The sequence below is a fragment of the Oryzias melastigma genome, linkage group LG16, assembly GCF_002922805.2.
Source record: "Oryzias melastigma strain HK-1 linkage group LG16, ASM292280v2, whole genome shotgun sequence".
NCBI lineage: Eukaryota > Metazoa > Chordata > Actinopteri > Beloniformes > Adrianichthyidae > Oryzias > Oryzias melastigma.
In genome coordinates, this window is record NC_050527.1 from 11,951,064 (window position 1) to 11,975,696 (window position 24,633).

At 37.4% G+C, this 24,633-nt stretch overlaps 2 protein-coding genes across 3 annotated transcripts in view; both read left to right on the forward strand.

Annotated features, from left to right (window-relative positions):
* Positions 1-2,583, forward strand: part of tmem147 (transmembrane protein 147) — a 4,429-nt gene extending 1,846 nt beyond the window's left edge. The window contains exons 5-8 of the mRNA XM_024268397.2: positions 245-381; positions 478-562; positions 768-889; positions 1,894-2,583. Of these exons, the coding sequence (XP_024124165.1) occupies positions 245-381; positions 478-562; positions 768-889; positions 1,894-2,014 (465 nt within the window). The 3' untranslated portion in view covers positions 2,015-2,583. The remainder of the gene's footprint in view (positions 1-244; positions 382-477; positions 563-767; positions 890-1,893) is intronic.
* A 2,972-nt stretch (positions 2,584-5,555) lies between these two features.
* On the forward strand, positions 5,556-12,376 carry sult2st3 (sulfotransferase family 2, cytosolic sulfotransferase 3). Of its 2 annotated transcripts, none has more exons than XM_024267099.2 (6): positions 5,556-5,820; positions 10,041-10,249; positions 10,321-10,447; positions 10,590-10,684; positions 10,995-11,175; positions 11,257-12,376. In XM_024267099.2, the coding sequence occupies exons 1-6, from the start codon at positions 5,685-5,687 to the stop codon at positions 11,364-11,366; spliced, it is 858 nt and encodes a 285-aa protein (XP_024122867.1). In that variant the 5' UTR covers positions 5,556-5,684; the 3' UTR covers positions 11,367-12,376. The 2 variants fall into 2 exon arrangements, with proteins under 2 accessions (XP_024122867.1, XP_024122866.1); XM_024267098.2 differs by lacking the exon at positions 5,556-5,820 and adding an exon at positions 7,369-7,585.
* The last annotated feature ends 12,257 nt before the right edge of the window (positions 12,377-24,633 follow it).

A 24,633-nucleotide genomic window follows, 5' to 3' on the forward strand; every position in this document is an offset into this window, starting at 1 on the left:
ACACCAAAAACAAACGCAAGCAGGGGAAAGATAAAATAAAACATAAACCTGGGTTACATAGACATGGGGGGGTTAGAATGATCTTGCAGCCATGAGTCTCCCGTATTTCACCCGTGTTTGCATCTGATGCAGCAAAATCACACCTGTCTCCTGTCTCTGCTCCGTAGGCTTCCAACAGTTCTATAAACATATGTATAAAAGTCATTTTTCACAACACGTTTTGACCAGGTGTGTTTTTCTCCAGGAGTTCATGAAGGCAACAGTCGACCTGGCAGACTTGTTGGGTCTCCATCTGGTAATGTCCCGCAATGCCGGAAAAGGAGAGTACAAGATCATGGTGGCTGCCATGGGCTGGGCAACGGCAGAACTTGTGATGTCAAGGTTTGTAGTAAAGTTTACTCCTGCAAATAAAAAATGACTTTCCTTAAATAAAACATGAAAACCAGGCATTTCTTTTTGTTTTGTGGCCTTTTTCAGGTGTCTTCCACTTTGGGTCGGAGCCAGAGGGATTGAGTTTGACTGGAAGTACATCCAGATGAGTTTTGACTCTAACATAAGTTTGGTAAGCAAGTGTAATGTCACCTCTTCTCTTCTTAACCATACTCTGTTCCAAGCATGGCATCACAAGAAAATGACTTAAATGAACTTAAATGGTAACATTAACTTTGACTATTATTGTTTCTTCTTCATATACTTCTTCTTCAGTCAAATATGATAGTATATTCTGTAAATATTTATATTAACTCTTACCATGTATGTGTTCATAGGTCCATTACATTACCATGGCAGCTGCAGTGTGGATGTTTACACGCTATGATCTTCCAAAGAGCTTCCGGCTGCCTGTCACGGTGCTGGTGGCTCTATGTGTCTACAAGGCCTTTTTAATGGAGTAAGTTATTTGTGTTGTTTTCTCAGAGTTAAAAACAGTAGAAAGCTGTGAATCTTTTGTTTTAAAACCAAATTAGGTTGTAAAAGTTTTTTTGTATTGTTTATCCTGGTTTGGCCCCATATTTTTTGAATAGATTTACATGTCAATATTATTATTATTCATTACGGAAACAAAAAGAGATTGATTGGATTAAAAAATTATTTGTGCTTGAACATATTTCGATAAACCACAAGAGGGCGCTAAAGCATAACTGCAACACAGACCAACTGTTCCTGTTTATTTTTTTTTTCTCTTTTTAATGATTTATGTATAGGTACCAAATAAGTTAAAAAACCAAACTTTAGAATAAAAGTAAAATGTTGGGACATTTTTTAAATGTCAATAAAAAAAACTTTCATGTGCAGATTTAATATGTTTTAACAAATATTTATTTATGAATCATTTTTGTTGTTGTTTATTTTTAATAAAAATAGATGAAACTTGAACTGAAGGGAAAAGTCTTAAATTAGGATTTAGGATAATAAAATAATAATAACCTGTAGACTTAAGCATGAAAACAGAGATGATTTTTTTGTGAGAGAATATAAAACACGTAACCTGATCTGTGTGAGAAATCCGTCTGTTAAATGACAAAACCACTTTTTGTTAATTTGTTCAATTTTTAACACCATTAGGAGCTGAAGTGGATCATGGTTTCTTTCAGATAAATAAAAGCGTGTCCTCCAGTCTTGTAACAGACGTTCTGCTGGTGTTCAGAGGATTTCTGACATGTCCCGACACTCCCAGAAACTATTTGCAGGAGTGGCAGAGTTGCTTCAGACTAATATCCAAGATAGTTAAGGCTGATTAACTCTCCTTCTCCTTCCTAGAATTGCACAAGTTCATCTGGAAAGTTTGCGTGTTTTTGTTTTCCAGCATGACTGCAGTGACATTTACACCAAACCAGTTGGGTTATTCTGCTTAGAAACAGACTCAGAGTAACCTGCTGTCCTCTGAACCTCCAGGTTGTTCGTCCACGTTTTCCTGCTGGGCAGCTGGACGGTGCTGCTGGTGAAGGCCGTGCTGACGGGTGCCATCTCTCTCGCCTCGCTGTTCCTCTTCGTCAATCTGGTTCACAGCATCTAAACGGTACCTCAGAAGATCTGGACATCGAGTTAGAAGCTGACCCCTGATGTCTGTTTCTGTAACACTATTGGATTTGGAAGAAGTTTTGGAAACAAAAAACGGTGATCTGACTACAACAAACCTGCAGCAGGTGTTTGCTTCTGTGATCAGGTTTTTGTTTTCTTTGATTGAAGATGCTGGAGAAACAACACCAGACAGTTTCCGCTGTACAATTGTGTTTGTTTGATGATAATGTGAATTTTGTATCCAAGCAAATACAAGCAAATTTAAAACATTCTTCTGTCGTAGCGTTCAGTTTACTAAAATCAACTAATTTTATCTGACGATCAATTTTTTTCCCACAAAATTACATCAATTTATTTATATTTAAATACAAATAAGACTGAGTGATTTATGGTTTTAGGACTAACTGCTGGTTCACTTCCATTTCTTTGTAACTTAAAAAAAAAACTCAGGCTGGCTGTACTGTAAAAGAACTGAAGTCCAGTTGGCATCTTAACTTCTTCATGTTGACTTAAACTTCTGTTTTTATACCCAAATAAACATCAGCGTTTTGACTAATGTGTCTGCAAATGTTTTACAAAAATGTGTTTTACCTTTACATAAACTGAACCACGTTTCACCTGAACATTTGTAGTTTTTTCCACTAGAATAGATGTGATAATATCACTATGTGAGATAAAAAAAATATAAAGAATTTAATTCAAGATCAGAGCTTTGCCTATAGAGGTGTCTATTTGGGATGGATGTTTTTTATATCATAAAATTAAGAACAAATGTTCCTTTTTTTAAATGGATTAGACCACCATGACTCTACATGTAATCTAATATGTCTTTAAAGTGTGAAAGAAAGGAAAAAGATTTATGACAATAACTATTTGGGTTTCATTTTTTCTTTGAAAAAGCAGTAAATAAATCTGAAATTTGTAGTAACAAAACAAACAAACTGTCAACTACAGTTTTATATAGATGTGATTTATGATGGTATTTGTCAGCGACTCTATCAGTTTACCCTGCAGATATGTATATTTCTAATAGCAGTACACAAGTTTAGACAGAATCCTGCAGTCAAATGTCACACCCCAGTGAAACAAACCTGAGACACACAAAAAAAATCGTTTGTGTGTAGCCGAGAAAGTTGTTATTCATTTGGTAACAAGACCCGGTTAAACATTTAGATCCAGGTGGAAGGACCAGATGCTGGAACATGATAAAGTAGGAGCCATGGGAGGACAGACTGTTCACTAAAGTGGTCCTGAACAATGATTCTGCAGGACCTCTGTGGGTTTTTCTAAGCCTTTCTCTGGTTAAAAGCTACTTTTCCAGTTTTTTCAGTCCAACCCTTGTACCCGATCGTTAGAGGAATGTCTGGTTTTGTTTGCTGAGACCAGTATTCTCCAAGCACTCAAAGGCGTTCACAGGACTGAATCATTCTTTCCACATACTGTTATTTTCCATCAATGTTTAAATCAGTAAAGCATGAATTATTATAAAATAGAAAGTTTATGACTACTTACCGGTAATTAAAATTAACATTTTTGTGTTAATCTCAGTGTTTTACGTCTGTTTTTTAAGGACACAACTTCAAAAATTTACAAAAAGTTTATTTTGGGACAAGATTCTTGTGATATAATACCCATGTTAAAGTTTAACTTTATTTGCAAAACAAATTTGATGTGAGAAATTATAGAGTGAAAGATGAAAAAAGGCAGCCAAAATGACACATTTGACATACTTTACAGCTAAAAACTGACTAAGAAATCATGTCCAGTCTCAGTTCCCTCACATCCTGAGCAACTTTTACCCACTCCACTCATGGGGTCAATCTTCTTTCCAAAGGCTTTGACAATAATAGTATACGGTTAAGTGTTATCCTACTACAGTACTTTGTTGAAATTGGTTTCCATGTCTCAGACCTAAGGAGTCCCCCAGGGGTCCATCTTAGGACCTCTTATGTTCAACGCTCACATACTTTCTCTGGGTCAGCAGACACTCTATAACACGGATAGGCAACTCCAGGCCTTGAGGGCCGCTGTGTCTGCATAATTTCCAGATATCCAAGCCCAGTCATCACTGATTACCTGGTTCAGGTGTGTCCAGCCAATTAGAACATGCCAGAACAGAGTGTGTTGGAAAACATGCAGCCCTCGAGGCCTGGAGTTGCCTATCCCTGCTCTACAGTCGCGTGTCCTACCACAGCTTCACTCACTGCAGGTTATCCCACTCAATGACTGCATCAGACAGATCACTGAGTGGATGCAGAACAAGAGTCTTTAAACAGCTCTGTCGTGTTAAAGCCTCTCGTTACAGGCCTTCTGTTGGTGCACAGAGTTTCAAATAGAAAAAAAAACATTTTTTTTTTTATTTTTAATAAACAAATCTCAACAGTTCACATTTTTGTTTTCAAAATTTTGGACGCCCTGACGATGTCCAGAATGAAAACTGTTGTTTTTAGGGCAATGTGTGACATATGGGAGTCATTTATTTATACTCTTCTCTTTTATTCTTCATTTCAAGTGATTTTTGTTATAATTAATGATTTAATGTTTAATAGTTATTTGTGTTTCTTTGTTAATATGTTTTTTCTACGAATGACCTTGTATTTAAAATATACAAAATACAAGAATTTTAACAACTTTTTAAATTTTCTATTACTTATTTGCACATTCCGGTTGATCGGTAAAAAAAGTTACAGATGTAATTACTAAATATGTTTATCAATTCAAAAATATTTTGTAAAAGACACATTTTCAGTGTGGAAATCACTCTCAAGGTCAGAACTTTATTGAAACATGCTTAACAATGTAGATTTTGTTTCCTTGCTCAACTCAGTTGCTGAGTTTCACATTCCACAAGATAAATTAATTATGATTATTAGATTAAGAGAAATGTCATTACCAACAGGCAAAACATTGTAAAGAAAAACATTTTTTAAAAAGTCACAACCAGAGTCATGTGAGCTGAGTCAAACTAAGAATTTGAAACTTACCTTGACTGGACCTTCAGGAGAACTTTGCTGGATTGAAGATGTTTTTGCATCTCTCAGCTGATCTGGACTAAAAAGCTGTGATGTGGGATTATTTTTCTGAAAAAAGGCATGAATTTCATTAAAATCTTCCAGGTATTATCTTTTTTTCAATGATCTCATCACTCCTCTCACCTTATTTATTCTTCCCCCTGAGTGCACATTTTTTCCCCCTTGGAGGGCAGAAAACCCAACAAAGCTCTCATTATTCAAACGCCACAATGAACTTCTGTGTTTGCACGTCAATGCACATGATAGCCTATGTGACACTGTATCGGGAATCACAGAAAGAAAGCAAATGACGATGGGATTTGGTCGTACCAACTCTGAGTTGTAAAAACCCCTCACACATAAAAACCTTTATGTTTTAGTCAAATTCTGTTGAGCTTACTGACTGTTCCTCAAAGTTATGACTCAAACTGTTCACTCATTTTTGTTTTATTTACATCACAAAAGCATAATGCTAAAGCTAGGTAAAGCCAGATTATGATTGTTGTAAAGAGAAAGAGGAAAAAAAGGGGTGAAAAGAAGCTCTGCCCATCCAGTGAGTGGCAAATAAAGAGGGGTTTTTGAGGAAGAGGAAACAAAAGTCTACCTTTGACAGAGAGGCAGGATCCTCACACCAGTTCCCTGAGACACGCTACCATGTCCTCCCTGGAGAACATCCAGTACCACGGCCTTCTTCTGCCCCCTGTGGCCCACACCAAGGAGAGCTTGGAGTACGCTGAGAATTTTGTTGTGAAGGACACTGATGTGTTTGCTGTTACCTATCCCAAGTCAGGTGAGTTTGTGCTGTTTTTTTTTTTTAGCTAATCCTCTGTTTTGTACCCTTGTTACACAGTTTAACAAGTTTACTTAATGGAGTTTATGGGATTTTTTTTTTAATCCCAGCTTTGTGCATAAGTGAGTCAGGCAAACAGAGCATTATACAAACATGCATGCCAGTTTTTAATGATTAAATGATTTAAAACATATAAAAGTAAACCATGAGTTTGAAGATGTGAGCTTTGGTATTGACTGGTACCACTCAATTTATGTCTATGTGTAAAAATATATCCAGAATTTAAGAGGTGTCACATGCCAGATTAAACATTTGTGTATTTTATGAACAAAATTATACTCTTCCTGTGAGCAAACAACCCTTCATCCATGTAGGCCAAACTGAACTTAAAACAGATGAACAGCCCTTTTCCTCTAAACTATTGGGTCCTAGTGCAGGACTAGAAAACGGATGCATAGTTGGATAAAATCATGCTTTTCATTAGAAAAAGATCAGGAACTCCAAACATATGAAGATTAATATGAGGCAACAATATCAAAACAAAAAAAGAAGAGGAACGCTATATTCTTGAGGTGGTTTTGGATCAAATTGGGGCACATCCTGGACAGATTATCATCTAGTCATCATGACATATTGTTGAGAAAAACAAATGTCACTTTATAAAGACCACGTTCTATAATAATGTAAAATATCCTGTCAAAAACTATTGAAAGTATGAACACAATCAGTGCAAAACACAATAAACAGTCAACTGCTAACAAAAAAATGTTCTTAAAACACTGTATTACATGAGTTAGAATCACATCCTTAATTTATATTTATGGCCAGTAAAAAGCATCAGAATAACCCCTTAAATAGTGTGACCTTGTGCTGTGTTTTTATTGCATGTCGTAACAGTCCTCTTTACACTATCAGCTTCAGAAGTTTCAGAGTTCACATAGTGACCCCCCCCTTCTTTATTACATTTCCTTTTTGGTTAAAGCAGGGAATCACAACTGCACCTCAGATGATCTCATGTTGAGGCTGTTGCAGGAGAAACAAACGGTGGAGAGAAGTTAAATAACCGAGAAATTATTACAAATTTAAAAAAATCTAAATCAGCTAGACTCTACAGAACTTTAAGGAGCCAAAACTACAACAAAGAAACCCTAATTCATGGCAAAATTCAGTAAAAAAAGATGTTTTGTATACTGTTATTTGTTGACACCAAACACAACATGTAGTTCATTTGTTTTAATAAAAATAAAAATAAATAATTATTGTAATAACAATTTAAGAAACGATTTATTAATGAATAAACATGTTGCAATATATATACAAATGCACAATTTTAAATTTTGTGCAAAACACAGTTTACTTGTGTTTAAAAATAAAATAAAAAGTACACACTTCCACTCTTATTGGTGATTTGTTATGAATAATGTAGAGTGTATTTATCTAAAACAATAATTAACATAAAAACATGAATAAAACAGTGAATTTCGCAGTTATGCCTCTAGGCTACTAAACATTTATGACTAATCTGTGGGAGGTGCATTTTTTCCGAGTGTACCTGAAGGCACCACCGGAGCAACAGCTTCTCGTCATTTAGCGGCACTGCAGGGTGGAAGTTTTTGCAGGAAAATGTCTCTTTCGAAGGAGTTTTACATTGAGTACGAGGGACTGCTGCTCCCCACGGAGACTCACTCGTTGGCGAGTGTAAAGTTTGCACAGGAATTCCACTTTAAAGACGATGATGTGATTGCAGTCACATACCCGAAGTCAGGTCAGTGTTTTTTTGTACCGCGGGATCGACAGGAGACTGTTCCTGTTGGAATTTTTAGTCATATGTTGCCTTTATCCCAGTGGACACAGTTTGCAAATTAACTTTGGGGGAAATACTTTGGAGAAAACAAGTCTGACAGCCTCTGGAAACACAACAGTTGATTTAGCACGGTCCAGTGAGCTGTGTGCGTCATAGAAATAGAAAAAAACACCCCTAAAATCCTAAAATATGCTGTTTGCAGGGCTCATGACTTGTGTTTAAGGTGGATTGTGTATTCATCCGTTTGTTGACAGCAGTCAGTTCCCACCCCAGCCTCCTAACATCACTGTGTTAGAGGTTTCATAATAGGTTTCTCACTTTATCAAGTGGATTTGAAGACCCATCTAATTCAAATAGTTTTGGGTGTTTTGAACCTGTCCCTGTGGCATTTTTATTAGGATGGAAGACATAAAAAAATGCATTTATAAGCATGTTTTTTTTCAAATAATTGTGAATCAGGAGTGAGGCTGCCATGATTAGTCGACTAATCGACTATTAAAATAGTCGACGAGTAATTTAATAGCCAGAGTCAGAGTGTAGTAAAGTTGAACAAAGTTGTGACCGTTCAGCACCAAAAAATGTACTTTTGTTATATTTAAAACTTTATCTATTTTGAAAAATAGTTCCTTTCTTTCAGATGCCGACGTCATTTGATTTAATCTTGTTTTAACACCAGAAACGAATGAAGGAAAGAAGCTGCACGATTCATTAAAAGCTTAACAAACTATCATCCTAAATGTCTTTATTTGTAGTTAGTTAAAAGCTAATGATGGTGAAGATGTTTTTTACATCTAGTTTATGCATGACTCAATTAGTCGACTAATTCGAAAAAAATTATCTTTGATTAGTCGACTATTAAAATAATTGTTTGTGGCAGCCCTAATCAGAAGCAGACAAAAAAAATGCAGAAAAACAGTGTCGTATTTCGTAATTTCGTATAAACTATTGCCACTCTGCAGAAACTATGTCCTAGAAAATGATACGCAGGGTTCCTGCGGGGTCTTAAAAGCATTCAATCTATGAATTTGAAAATAATAACTTAAAAAGTCTTACATTTTGATATGTGAGCCCTAAAATGTCAAAAAAATAATTTTCTGACCACTATTATTTTGATGAAATAGGGTGTATCCAGACTGGCAAAGTCCATTGGTTCGGATTGAGTCCACTTTATTGTTCCAGATCGAGTCCTGAAGATTGCATTTGGTCTGTATTCAGACTGCCGTCTCTATTTTACACCAAACCTTTAAAAACAAAACCACGTGACTAAAGATCTCTTCAGCCATTGGCCTGCAGTTACAAGGATGGATCAAAACACAAAATGGTAAATGCCGTATACTTTTATAGCACTTTTAATACCTTCCTCAAAGGCCCAAAGTGTTTTACAGTCACAGACCCATTCACACGCTGATGGTGGCTCTGCCGCCAAACACTGGCGGCATATTGAAACTTTTTTTTACTGATTGATTGTGAGTGTCTGTATGAAGGCCAGGTTCAACGTTTTTTACTGCTGCTTTGGTACAGCTGAGAAATGCTGCAAGACGGTTACTGGGGACGCTATGAGGTCACTAATAAGTGTTTGTGACATATAGATTGTCTGGAAAACAGTAAGAATCAATGTGGATCATGTTAAAAATTGTTTTAATGAGCTTGAATTCATCCGACCGTTTGCTTTCTCATTGTTGTGGTTTTATGACATTGTTTTTAAGAGAAATCTGTTAAGGAACTACAATACAGCTTTAAAGAGGACGTCATGGGAGCTCCCCACACGCTTCCTAAAGTTTTTACCACCAGCTACCGTGGCCGTTTTGGTTCAGGTATTTTGTTCCCGTAGTGGATCGTATTCAAGCTGAGGAGTCTAAGAGCAACCAAAGTGCAGTCCGATTGGAAACGAACCGAGACCACCTGGAAAGATGGATCCAAGAGCGATTCCTGGTCCAGGACCAGGATTCAGACTGAAACGTTGTTCCGCAATATCAGGGGAAATGACCTCTGGTTCACTTGAAGTGCACCAAATGTGTCCAATCTGAATACACACTAAATTATTTAAATAACCAGCAGGAGAATCAGTTATTATGCACCAACACGCTGAATGCCCACTGCTGGTATGAACAAAGACGAGCACTAAAGCATCACGGCTCAAGCCATAAGATAAGAGGCCACATTTTTGATCACAAAATGGGAATAAAGTTACAAAATGGGAAATAGACTGAGAAATGGGTCTTAATTTTTGATATGCATGACCTTGAAAAGGCCTAAAAAAGTCTTAAATGTAATTTGAACAAACTTGCAGGAATCCTGGACACAGGTTTTTTGATTTAGCTAAAAACATGATAATCATAATAAAAATACCACTGGAAATTATTTAAAATACATTAAAAGTTGATTGGAGTGGGTCTGTATTTCCTTGTTTCTGCAGGCACCACCTGGATGCAGGAGATCCTGCCTCTGGTGCTGAATGGAGGGGATCTGACACCAGTTCAGTCCACTGTCAACTGGGACCGTGTGCCCTGGTTGGAGGAGACCAGACTGGCAGAGGTTGTGGATAAGATGAAGTCTCCGCGTGCCATGGTTTCCCATTTTCCCTACAACCTCATGCCCTCTTCTTTTCACAGCTCTAAAGCAAAGGTAAACAAGCACAGACTTTGTCTAACGTCTTAGTCTGAACTGATGACATCACTGGAGTTGTCCCCTTGCAGGTGATCTATGTCATGAGAAACCCCAAAGACATTTTGGTGTCTTCATTCTACTTCCACCAAATGGCTGCTTTCCTTGAGAATCCAGGAACTTTTGATGAGTTCATAGACAAGTTCCTGGAAGGCAGAGGTTAGAGATTCTACACAAATGAATTCACGGGAATAAATGTCATCACTGGACTAAATAAAACAGAATCAAATCAGAAAGTGGTAGTCAAAAGATTGTAGCTTGATGTCACATGTGTCTAATCCAAAATGTGCTTTTTTTGCAGTGCTTTTTGGGAAATGGACAGACCATGTGAAGAGCTGGAAACTGGCAAAGATTGCGGACAGAATTTTATTTTTGACCTACGAAGAGATGGTTCAGGTGAAACAGCTCATATAAAAAAAAAACGTTCTTTCTGTTTCAACTACTCACTCCTATAAGTTGGGCGTGGATAAAGGTTCTTTACACCTTAACAACCTCTTAGATAAGATAAAGATTCTTTATAGATCCCAGTCTGGGAAATTTGGTTGTTGTAGCATTAGGCTCATCAACAAAACAAACAGTGAATAAGGAAAATTTGAAGTCAAATTTGCAGAAGTCTGTTCAGAAGTGTAGATCAGGAAACAGAGGGTGCTAGCAAACAACAACTTTTTATTTTATTTTTACATGACTTGGTGCATCTCCACTACAGGACCTGCCTGCAGCCATCAGGCGTATGTCGGACTTCCTGTGTCGAAATCATAGCGAGGACGCCATTCAGAAGATTGCAGAACATTGCACCTTCAAGAGCATGAAGGCCAACACCATGTCCAACTTTAGCCTGGTCCCCAAGCAATACATGGACAGCGACAAGTCTCCTTTTCTCAGGAAAGGTGAGCTCATTGGTAATCAGGACTGGGTTTTGCATCACACCTTTGTGTCCGCATCACTCTCTTGACTTGTGTTTGTCTCAGGTGTTGCTGGAGACTGGAAAAACCACTTTAACTCGGAGCAGGATGCCCGCTTCACATCAGTCATTCAGAAGGAGCTGGAGGCAGCAGGCCTGTCTTTCCCTTATAACTGAGCACACAGAAAGCACCGAAAATAATAGAATCAGAGAGAGGGAAATTCAAGGCCTGTTGAGCCATTTTGATTGATGCTAATTGGAGTTAGAGGTTCAGCATTTGGGGTTTCATGTATAGAAAAGATTCATTTTCTGCATTTGTACTCAAAACAATTCAATTGTTCTGAAACAGCATTCACCAAGACAAACAAGCAAACAAAATGAGTTTGTAAAACACCACAGAGCTGCAACTGTGCCCTGCTACACTGATCACCTCTCTGGAAGCCTTTTCCATAATCCAGGAAAGCTAAACCCCATATACACAAATAACATAGACAGTTGATGAAAGAATTTACTACATAGGACCTTGTGGTCTTTGTAGTGTTTCTGTGGTGAAGGTCTTCCACATGCAGACCGACAGTGGTGATGAAAACCTCTCAGCTGCCGTGTCTTGTTGCAGCATTTGGCTACAAAACCACTTTACAGAAGTGCCGTGCAGCAGGAAACGCATCACAGCAACACTTCAGCAGCATAAAAAGAAAAAAAGGGAGACAAAAACAGTGAAGCTAATATCTGATTTCAGCTACCCCATTTGCTGTGTGTGAATAATGACTATTTTTAATGGTGCAAATACCTTGTTTTATTAATATTAACATTTTTTTTCGTTAAAATCTTTGATGACAAATCACTTTTATAAAAATAGAATATGTGTTAACAGGAAATCACTTCAACTGAAAATAATCAGAAATATGTTTATATGACAGATGTTTAGATTTTACTGATTACACTTTTTTCTAAAGACTACTACTTGTTCCTGTGATCCCAAATCTGTGTCTGCTCACTAACTGTGTCAGTTGTGTAATCTGTGTCTACTCACTCACAACACAAATTGGCTTAACGTTAACTCAACACAAGAACAAAATTATCTCTTTAAAGATTTACAGTTCAGGGTTGAAAAGTTAAAATATTTCAAAAATTAAACCAAGAGTCAGTGTACTATTAAAACGTAATAAATTCATAATAAAATTACAGATGTGTGTCTTATTTTTTCATGATTTTGCCATTTAAATTGAAATCTGCAATGATCTTTTATTTGAACCTTATTGAACGTTGAGATTTTGTTCTGATCTGATAAACCAGTCAGTCATTTATAGGTTGACATTGGATGTGTGCCAGACAAATAAAATCCTAAACAGTCAAGGTCACACCACCCCTTGACTTTTTTATGTTGGTCTAATCATTTCTGGTATCATTTTTTTAATCTATTTCCTGCTATCTGAGTTTTAACAAGTCAAATTACTACATTGTAGTACCAAAAGTATTCACTCGACCATCCAAATGATCAGAACCAGGTGTCCTAATCACTTGGACACAGGTGTATAAAATCCAGGTTGTGTCCGAATTCCCCCCTAAACACTATATAGTGCATTCGCCATTTTAAGAGCTGTCCGAATCTACTAATTCCAAAATCGAGTGCACTGGAAATTTCCCAGAAGTCTTTGCGAAAAACTAGCTTACATCAGTGGTCACTAGATTAGCGGATACAGACCACAATGCATTGCGGTTGAACAGTTTCGAACAAATAAACGTGTTTAAATGTAATATTTGAATAAACCTACCACATTTTCACCATCAGAACACAGTGGAGTCATAAATAAACGTTGTGAAATGTTCTTTTTTATTTGTTTTTTCCCTTCATGAAATCGGTGACATCACATCTGGTCTTCAGAAAAACGAAAGAAAAATAGTGAGCATCCTGTCCGAATTACCTTTAAAATCCACTATATAGTCCCAAATGAAACAAAGATGGTGATTTTCAAATCATAACTGGATGTCACACCTACCCTACCTGACATGCACTCTTTTTTACCTACTTTGACATTTCTTTGAAAAACACTCCGTTTGAAGGCACATTTTCCTTACAATCTCACCCCTCCTACATTTCACATCTCCAAAGCTAAGATAAAAAAACAGGTCTAATGCAGCACTCATCATAAATTAGCTTCTCCTTTTACCACACCTGGGTAATCAGTGTCATAAGGACCCTTGAGCACATCGTTGTATCTCTTTATTTCATTTTCATCTGATTTTTTCAGAATGAATATGAATAAATCTCGGCCACTTCAGAGTGAAGGCAGGGTACACTTTTGAAAGTTTGTTTACTCGGGTAGTTTTCTTGTAAAAACTGCAAAGCATCGAGATAGTTGAAGGTGAATTATTTGTCGTGATGACTCCAAACATAAAAAAGAAAAGTAAAATAGTGGGTTACTTTTGATATCCAACTATCAAAACTCTCTATGTGGTTCTGCTGCTTCCAATAAGTCTACAGAACCGGAAACTGCAAAACCACGTGATTTTTTTTTTTTGTCTTGGATTCATTTAAAATGTACAAAATTCCTTGAATTGCTTATAAACGTGTGTTATGGTCCATTAGTAAGATAATTACCATGTAAATAATGACATAAAGCATATCACAATTGGAATTCAAGAACACAATTTTAAAAGAATTGATTACAAGAGTTCTACCCCATCGATGCTGCTGGAGCCTGTCCCTTGTCTGTTTCCAGGTCAGCCAGCAGAGGTCAGTCAAACATCTTTAGTTATGCTCAGTCACCAGATCAGGAGTCTGCAACTTACAACTCCTAAAGAGCTGTTTGGGTCTGTTTAATCACTGGCCAAAACCCCATAAAACCTTACATTACTCTTTGGAAGATTACAGCACTACTTTGTATTTATACCATTAATACAAACAAATATAAGTTTTTTTGTTGTTTTATTTTTGTTTTGTAAATTCCTACAAAAATAAGAGACCATGTACCATAAAGAATCCTCCCACACTGCACTAAATGTACTCAAATTAAATCATTTAAACAGCTCAAGTCTAAAAATGTCTATTGTTATATCTTACATCCACTGTTACTGACTCATGCCTGCTGTTATTCTGAATATAAACATAATGACTTCAAGGGTTTATGGTTCAATATATAAAGTATATGCAAACATGTAATGGTGGTACCCTCTGGAGACCAACTAAGTATTAGTATACAGCATAAAGTAATATATGCTGTAAATGTTTAATAATATAATAATAAACTGACAGAACTTTTTACCAATATTAACTTCAGTGTTGGAAATTTTGGCACAGTAAATTTTGTGCAGTAACCTTAGCCTTCAGTGATCTTTGAAATCACCGGTCAGTTTCCCAACCACACTGTCTGTTTACAATGGTGTAGAAATTAGACCGACATCCCATTTTTGTTCAAATTTTAATAGAAATATTTCATTACATATTTTCAATTCTTTGGCTTAAGAGAAACCTAACAAAATTGTTACCTTTTTGAAAAAGTTTAGCAGACATTTTTCACATTGTTTTGACCTCGATTTGTTTTGTGATTTATACATTTGTATTTTTGTCTCTACATGTCTTATCTTTGTTATAAAATATATATAAAAAATGAGCTAATTTTTTCATTTTTGCAGTAAAAAAATGACCAAATTTACCACTCAAAATTGACTTTTTTGAAAATATTCACGCTAATTTATTGCACAAAAACAGTTTTAAAGATAAATTATTAGAGCAAGTTACAAAGTGGTAAAAACGCTCAAATGACCCCGGACGACTAAGGATTGAAAAAGAGACTCTTGTAAATACTGTAATTTATGTCAAGAACCTATTTGAGTCTGGTTTGTTAAGAAAAAAAAGGAATAAACATATAGATTAATACAACACCTCTTTCTGGAAAATGCAAACTTGAAACGAAAAAAGTACCACTGTTAGTTTGAATTTATGTAAAGAAGCCATCATGTAGGAAAAGACATTTCAGAACATCTCTACATTTAAATAAATGTCAGTATTCTGTGCTGGGATTGTTTTTTTCATAATTTTGTGCCATAACTGTTTCTACTTAATTATTTTACTATTAAAAAATGATTACACTGCTATTATGAATTCAAGCTGAACACATATAGTAAATGCAGAAATCGTGAAATAGTTAAGATGGATATTTCTATTCATACAAGTTATCCTTAATACTGATCAAACTCAAATGTGCTATAGTGGACTTCATTCATGCTGGGTTGGGTGTGCAAACATATGTGTGTGTCTCTTGGGTGCTGACACTGCCTCAATTATGGCATGGCCTTTTGTTATCAGGGAAAAGTTTGTGCTAGTGTGTTTGTGCGTGTGTGTGTGTGTGTGTTCTAGACAATATGTCCTGGACACCCACCTCGCTGCCGCCATGTGCCCGCTGGTCCTGCCCTGGGCTGCCCACAGGATGCTAGCCAGCTTTGATGCCCTGCTCAGCAAAAAACACACTCACACACAGACATCCAACAGCTCCTCAGAAGATTGGTTAACAGTTAGATGTTTTGTGATGCTTGTGTAATCCCACTCCAACTAAAGCTGAGACAATAAAGTGTTTTTAATGAGCTATTTAATTCTGGTATGACACCATCTTTCAAATATGTGCTCCAGTGGAGTCCTTCACATTTCATCTCACTATTCCAGCTTCTCCTTATATGCAAAGTGTTTGGTATCTTTATGATTTAATTGTTTATATGCTCAAATAAAAAAAAAATATTTGGGGGAAAAACCCTTTGCTATTCACATGCAACATTGTTTTTTTATTTTTTCCCTTCTGACATAAATTGCATAGACTTGCAGAAGTTTGAGGAAATTAAAACATTTTCCTAAAAACTGGTATCATGCAAGATGGAATATAGGTTTTTTAAGTTGTTTTGAAGCATGTCGTGTGTGGAAGTCTCTGTTAGAACTTCTACTGATTTATATTAACCACAATTATTGTAAAAAAAAAAGAAGCAGGAACATGTTTTGTTGGCTTCTTGTAGCTTTTGGAGTCAAGGAATAATAGTCACAGAATGAGAATTACATCATTTAATCCATTTTAGCTACAAGAAAAACATTTTTCCCCTTAAAATTTATGAAAAGTCTCTCTGAAAGGCTAAATTAGATCTAAAACACAACAAAAATCTTTGAAATCAACCCCCCCCCCAACTTAGATGCACTATTTTCCATAAGTACGATTCTCATCACACACAGCTGCCTCCAGCCTTCCCGAGGGCCATATAACGTACTGTAGACATTTGAAGATAGACCCATGATAACATACTGTTCATCACCTAAACGTCCTCTTTTACTGTCTCCATAACAGAAAGACTGACAAACCATCACTTTTGTATGAATTATGTCATGAACTAATTTTCCAGTTTGTGTTTCTGCCTGAGATCTTATCAGGTATTGCTGCTTGCTAATGCTCATGCTTTTTTAGTCTTTCTAAGAACATACAGCTCAATTTTACAGTTAAACTGGCTTTTATTTTGAAGGATGACTGTTCTTCCTTCACAGTTTAATTCCCTTGTGTAAATTTGATCTTTTTTTATTGCTGTCTGAATGTTTCTTTCACAACTGCCAAACAGATCAGGTCAAATGAATTTGCTGATACTCGAATTGTTTCAGTTTCTCAAAGGCACACATGCCCCTCAGTCACGCCCCACCCAGGGTGTCTGCGCAGTTCCAGGCCGTGGGGCAATTAGCAGTAATAGCAGGAAGCTAGTTAGTGTTATCTGTTGCCACGGCGGCCTCCACTGGCACTGACAGACCCTGGACCGGTCACGTAGAGATGCAGACAGAGAGCCTGGGAGGGGGGAGGTGGGGAGGGCTGAAAGCCCCTACGGCAAATAGCCCAAGAGGACAACTATGTCATACAACTGCTTCAGAGATGGCAGATACCAGAAACTGCTGTTGCATCTGTTTACAGTGGACAGCCTCATACAACATCTGACATTTATACACTGAATAAAATGACAGTTATAAGTTGTAAAAGTCTGCACTTTCGATTTTTCTTCGAGAGCAAACGTGGACCATTGTCTGCCGTGCGCCTGACTGTCGCTCGCGTGACGGCAGCTCCTGCCTGTAGTAGAGATGTCTCTTCATTGTTTGAGCGGCATGTCTCTCTTCCTGTATGCATGACAATAAGCACAAGCCTGGGAGTGGCGGAGTGTGTTTAGGGGTACTGCAAGGATGACGGCCGTAAGAGTAGTGCAGAAAAACGTAAGAGGATGTGGTCGGGGAGGCCCGAAAAAGACCTAACATAATAAACAACAGAAATCCCTGAATGAGACTCAGACACAACAGTCACGTAGGTTTTACCCGCTCCAGATCACGCCATCAGGCTGGCAGGAGCACGGAGCTGACAGAATATAGCCTCATTTTGTTTTATAGATTTGAGTTTTTTGTGAAAATCTGTTTGAAGTCAAGATGAATAAAAACTGTCTGTTCAATATGGAAAAAAAAAACCAAGAGTTTCTTTTAACCAAACTGACTGCTAATAACACTTTTACGACACTGCACAGTCTTTGGAAGGCCGAGGAAGACGTCCCCTTTTCTACATTAAAAAGGACTTAGAGATTACATTCCTCATTATTTTGACTTTAGCCAATCAGAATTTATAAGACATTTCTAATTCTAAATTTTTGTGAGTGGTTGGTCAACATTATCATTATTGTTATCAAACTGGTGCGTTTACATTTACACTCACTGGCCATTTTATGAGCCACACCTGCCCAACCGCTCATTAAAAAAAATTTAATCAGTCAATCACATAGCAGCAACTCAATGCATTTAAGCATGTAGGCATGGTCAAGGTACTACTACTGTAGTTCATCGAGCATCAGAATGAGGTAAAACGTTTAGAAGGAATTTTGAACATAGCATGGTTGCTGATGCCAGACGGGCTGGTCTATGTATTTAAGAAACTGCCGATCTACTGGGATTTTCACCCAAAACCCTATCTAAGGTTTACAGAGAATGGTCAGAAAAAGGCAAAATATCCAGTTCGGTGGACAGAAATGCCTTGTTGATGCCAAAGGTCAGAGGAGAAAGGCCAGACTAGTTCCAGATGATAGAAGGGCAGCAGGAACTCAAATAGCCGCTGGTTGCAACCGAGGTTTGCAGAAGAGCATCTCTGAACACACAACAAGTCAAACTTTGAGGCAGATGGACTACAGCAGCAGAAGAACAGACAGGCTATCACTCCTGTCAGCTAAGAACAGGAAGCTGAGGCTACAATTCACACAGACTTACCAAGTTGGACAATAGAAGGTTGGAATAGTGCTGCCAGGTGTGATGCCACACCCTACCCGAGTATTGTTACTGAGTATGTTCGTCTCTTTATAACCACAGTGTACCGTCTTCTGATGGCTACTTCTAGCAGGATAACGCATCATGTCCTAAAGCTGGTGACATTTCAGACTGACTTCTTGAACAATGACTCCAATGGAGTCAAATGACCTCCCCAGCCACCACATCTCAACCTAATAGATCAACTTTGGGATGTTGTGGAATGGGAGATTGGCATCATGGATGTGGAGCCGACAAACCAACTGTGCAATGCTATCAAGTCAATATGGACCAAAGTGTCTGATGAATGTTTTCAGTACCTTGTTGAATCCAGTTGAGTGTTTTTGCATTAATCAGGAAAGCCAGCAGTAACCTGGAGGTAGATTGCTTGACATGGGCGTTTCTCTTCCCATCTCAGAGCTCCAGAGTCGAATGTGTTTTACCCTTCGTCAAACGATCAGCTCCTTTCTCTGAGCTATGGCCCAAATCAAATGCTTTACTCATTCCCTGTAACAGAGATAATATATTTTACATATGTTATTTGTTTTAACCAAATCTTGAAATGCAGCATACGTTAATAGACAGTTCAAAGCTGTGTTTACATCACACTGTTATTTACACATCTCATTAAACAGACACATTTTGTCTACCATAAACTCGTTATGCTTGCATATGGACTGCAAAATTAGGTCCCCTTTTTTAATGAAACTTAGCACTTTAAGGCTCAAGATACATACTTTAAACACATTCATCATGCTCCTACTAAAATAAATTACTAAAATTGCAACATTGGATAGAATTTCATCAATGATGTGGGCTTTGCTACACCAAATTGTTGATTCAAACTCAAAGTATAAAAATAAAAGTGTTACTATTCTATCTTAAATTTGATTAGTAGATTTGTGCAATGAGTTTTAGCTCAAAAGCTGACTTATAGTCACTGTGAGTAAAAGGCTACATGAGTTATTTTGGGTTCAGCTAATTAAATTGAAATAAAACAAAACTCTGATTTGTCTTCCTTACTTCTCCCTTCCAGGATTTGTCAAATGTTTAAATATTTTTATATTTATCTGGAGATATTCTTTCCTTCATTTGAAGCTGCAGCTTTGTGAAGTATACTGATCTATCCAAATCTATTGTGAGAAAGTGATGTGTACGTGATCAAAGAAAGCGGATTACCGTACATGTTTTCGTGGGAAATCTTCTCTTTCCTTGATCATGTGCCCAAGGCAGCGGTTCAACAAAAGAAGAGGCCTCGGCCAATAGCACAAACCGAGATAAGCTCAGCTAACCACTTACGGTAACCCTGCCTGGTTACGTGCCGGTTTGCCTCCTCTTTGTTAATGAACCGTTTCGCTTTGACTTGCAAGTGTTGTTTCCTCCACTTCATCCACTTTTTTTCTATGTTTTCTTCTCCACACGCTTATTTTACTTAAAATAATTTCATTTGATTCTCTTTCCAGCCAAAATCTCTGAATGAGACATCGAGATTGTTTGGAGGAGAACATCCTCAGAGGAAATTGTAGTGAAATGTCTCAGCTAGGCTAAACACTTGCAGTCTATTGTACTGTTTAGAAATGAATTCATTCATTCATGAGATGGCATGCAAAATAAACCACAAGTCAAATAAACAGGTCTCCATTCTGCTAAAGCTTTGTATTTGTATAGCTTAGCTGGACTGTGGTCAACAACTTCCTCTTTTCACAAATACCTAAACTGAATAGTTTCAACAGAATATTGTATTTATGTCATCAATTTGTAAATACACTATTTTTTAAATGTGAAATCACATCAATGTGCATGATTTAAGTGCAAATGAAACTGAATTCTCCCCCCAAAACATGTTAACCAGACTTTGTTTAATTGCAAAAAATAACATAAAACATCCATTTCAAAAATAGCAAAGCGGTTTACACACATATGTAAAGATGCTTAATTTTAGATGTACTGTCTGCATTCCACCATCTGTCTTCCTCCTATTGTTTTTGCTGATTGTATTTTGAATTTCACTATAACACTGACAGTTCCACCAATAGTCCCACTAAATCACATAGAGGGACTTCAGATGACAGACTGATAATCAATTCAATGAGTGAGCTACAATGCTGCTTTGGCTAATTTTAGCGATAGCTTTTCTCTGAGAATGCATGTCCGGCGTGTAACCCAGGACAAATATAATAAAAAGCTTATTTCTTTCTTCAGCAGCAAAGCAAGCCAGCTTGATGCAATTTTTCCCACAAAGACTTCATTGTATCACTGTGATTTGCAGGACTTGGTTTAATTTTACAGCCCACTCTTCCAGAAAGGGTCTCAGATGAAAGACTCCCACCAAGTCTTTCATCTGAGCCTCAGTGGCGACATCAGGATTGTTTAGACTGCACATCTGCTTGAAGCGCCCTTGGCCATCTCGGCACACCATGAGCCCACGGGGTCCGGTCCACAACTTTCTAGAAGGACGTCCTTTAGAATTCTGTCTGCTCATCTTCCTGGACCTATTGGGAAAGCCTGCTTTCGTCAGACCCTTTGAAAGAGCAGCTCACAGTCTCTGATCACTATCTGCACTTGTCCTCATCTGACCAAGTCCTTAATGTCATGAGTAATTGCTCCTTGCAGCTGACCGGATCTCTTCTGTGGGTTCCTGTGTAATATGCAGACAAGATACAGTATCCCTAACCTAACCTACCCTTTGTCTAAAGATACTTTATAGGATTTTTTCTCAATAAATTGTGAATCCTCAAACAATACAACAGACACCAATCACTTGAGTTCACCCCATGTTTTTTTTCCCCTCAATTAAAAGTGAAAGAAGCTCCAAGCAGGAAGTCGTCTGCTCGACTGTGATTACGTTGAAGGTCTGCGTTGGGTGAAGGAGTCAGACCAAATACTCACCGCAGCAGCAACACACAATACACTCGAGTGGCTGTAAACAAGGCCAACAGACCGCATTGTTTGTTCACCAGTTATTTATGTGAAAACAATGGTTGGAGTAAACAGGTTTCCATGACCCCAGGCCATCTCTCTTTGGGTTTTCTCTGTGTATATAAATATCAGGTGAATAAATTTAGCTGAAGCTATATTTGGGACAGAATAAGGATAAACAAAAATTGGTATTTCCTTGAGAGGGCAGTTTGTTGAAATTTTGGAAGAGAAGTTCCTCAAATGTTAGAAACAGCTCAGTTCGGTGGTGGAAGAGTGTCGGCCCTGAGACTGGAGGGCTGTGAGTTCAAATCACAAAGATTTGATACATTGGAGCCAATGTCTCCCTACTTGACAATCAGCATTAAGGGGGCTGGACTGGTGGGTAAAACCTCTAAATGGTTTATGAGGGCAGCTGTGTCTGCAGCTCACTGCTCCCGCAGGGGATGGGTCAAATGCGGACAACAAATTTTGTGTGAAAACTAAAGGGACTTTTTTAATAGTACATGTTTTTACCTATTTGGTGTATTCAAAGGTTTTACACTTGAGACAAACTACAAGTCAACAGTGCAGCAGCAGCCCCAGCACAGACCAAACCTAGGACTACACAAGTTGGACTCGAAATAGGTCAAAGCTTTCACCGTGGCTTCCTAATCACCTGCCGCCATTTTGAAACCCATCAACAGTGATTAGTCCAATTCGGTCTAAGCCACGTTTTTAGAGGAACTACTGTCGCCAATCATGAGTAAGCTTGTTTGACGTCCACATCCCTTCCACTGAAAGCAGCTCTGGAGAATCTGTCAATAAAGCATTCAAGGTGGAGGCCAGGGGACACCACAAGCTTTTAATGAGGCATCTGATTGGTCAGTTTATAACTTGAATAACAGGGAATGAAGAAATTAGAATTAGAAACAAGATGCTAAGTTGAAGGCATTAGAACAAGAATGGTTATTCTGAAAATTAAAATGACTGACTAAAATATCTATTGTATCTATTGTAATATCTATTGTCTATTGAGTAAAATACAGAATCAATATTTATAAAATGTGCATTCTAAATGTGCTCTACCATTTTGTTGAGGGTTTACAAAAAACGGTTCTCATTATCTTTTAAAATTTCAGAATGAAATATTTTATCTTTTCTTCTGCAGGTGTAATTTTTGTTCTGATCTTTCTGTCTTCTTATTTCTCCATATCCATAACAAAAAAGCACACATTATTGCTCTTGCTTTCATTAAATTGTCACCATTAGAGTTTATATAAGTTTTGTTAGAAATAAAAAAACATCTAAAAAATATTAATAAATTTGTATCCTGAAAAGCTAAGTTACATTTTATTTTGAATTCAAATTGCAAGATGGATATGAAAGAGTTAAAGTTAGCCTCAGTTGGGAGTTTGATGCTCCTGCTGTTGAGGTTAAACTGATAAGGCTAGATTCAACGCACTAGAATAGCTGTCAAAACGAGAGACAGAGAGCCTTCATAAGGACTTAGGTTACATAAACCAAATGATCTGATCTTCATTGTGCTGCAAAAGGGAAATCTTCATGTCCTGCAGAGGTTAAATGAACACAAAAAGAAAGAGTTCTGTGTTAATAGCATAGAAATGAGAAAAAAATCAGTGTTGGAGAACAGAACCCTGTAGAACACCAGAAAAAGTAAGAGCTGGGTTCCCTCCTCTTATGGGGTACTTTAAATGTTTTCCTTCACATCTGTGATTTAAGGCAATTGAGAACTGTGCTCAGTTCACACAGCACAAATGAGTTGATTTGAGGGCTGTAGGAAGATCAAACAGTTTGAAAGCAGATGATTACTCAACATCTTTAGCCATGCGAAGAGATTCCACATCAGAGAATGTCCACTTCTAAAACCAGGCCGGTCGATATCAAGGAAGTTGTTTAGCGACAGGAAATGATAACTTTGGTTGACTACTGCTGCTTGTTTAAGGGCCTTGGCTAGAACTGGAAGAAGAAAGACTGACTGGCTTTTAATTTCCCACAGGGAAGATTTGAGAGTGAATCTGACCCAGACTTATTAAATCCATGTGGTTAGGAAAGTGCCAACAGTGTCAATGATTTGTGTTATTGCTGGGGTTGGCTTTAAAAATCTTTAAGTGAACTAACAAATACATGTAGACGGAAATGTCTAATTTAGCTCCAAGAGGGATTGAAAATTCAAGAAAATTAAAATTTTTCTGAACTTTTATAATCATGGACTTTTAATCAGTTCTGATTGGAACTTAGAAATTATAGGAATACGCTTTAAAGTAACAAAATGCAACTGTTGTGTTGTCTCTGTCCTAACATGTAAATAGTCCACACACACATTCGGACCCATCAGCGGGCTCCAGCGCAGCGCTGTCTGTGTTTAAACTCTATCTACTGCCAGTCTGGATGCTACAGATAAACAATGCAGTGACTGAGTGGCGACACCGTTTTATCTGCTCTGTGAAATGATACAAATAAATACACACATGGGTAAATAAATACAGTAACTTGTGTCTGTTTACAGCAGAAAGATTCATCATATTTGTACTATATATATTTTATTTAAGATTTTATTAAAAAGTAATTACAAAAAAAACTTAAAGGGACGTCAAAGAATACAATGTAAACTCACCTTACTATTATTTTTCTTTCATGTTTTAACAATATTCCACCTTCCTTTTTCAGACTAAGCAGATTTGATAACAGTCTAAGTTTACAAGCAGGACAAACGAGTATTTTCCAGAAAAAGATGACATCTGTCCCAGAAGTCACAAACAAAGCATACGTTGGACTGAAGCTAAAACAGGAAAGGAAAATTATAATCTATAGAACAATATAAAAGTTTTATTTTTTGGCTCCGTGTAGCTACCCCACAAAAATAGCTTTAAATGTTAAACATTTATTGTAGTTTTGGTTAAATAAACAAGAATGCAGGGTCATGAGTTCAGAAGGACACGCTCACAAACACACAGGTTTGTGTTGTTCACTCAGAGTACAAAGTTAAGGGTGTGTCTGGTTCTGTCACAAGAGTCGCTCTCTTTCTCGGGCTGTCTCTGACTCCTTCCTGTCTGTCTCTTCAGCTGACCCATTGTTGGTTCCATCAGTCTCCGTGTTGTTGGTCTTCGTCTGTGGACGATGTTTGGAGCATCATTTGGCTGAAAGGCAAGAACTGGACACCAACAAACTAGAGCTGCATATTCTGCAAAAAAATACAATTTATTGCTAATTTGTTAAAAAAAAAAAGTGGCT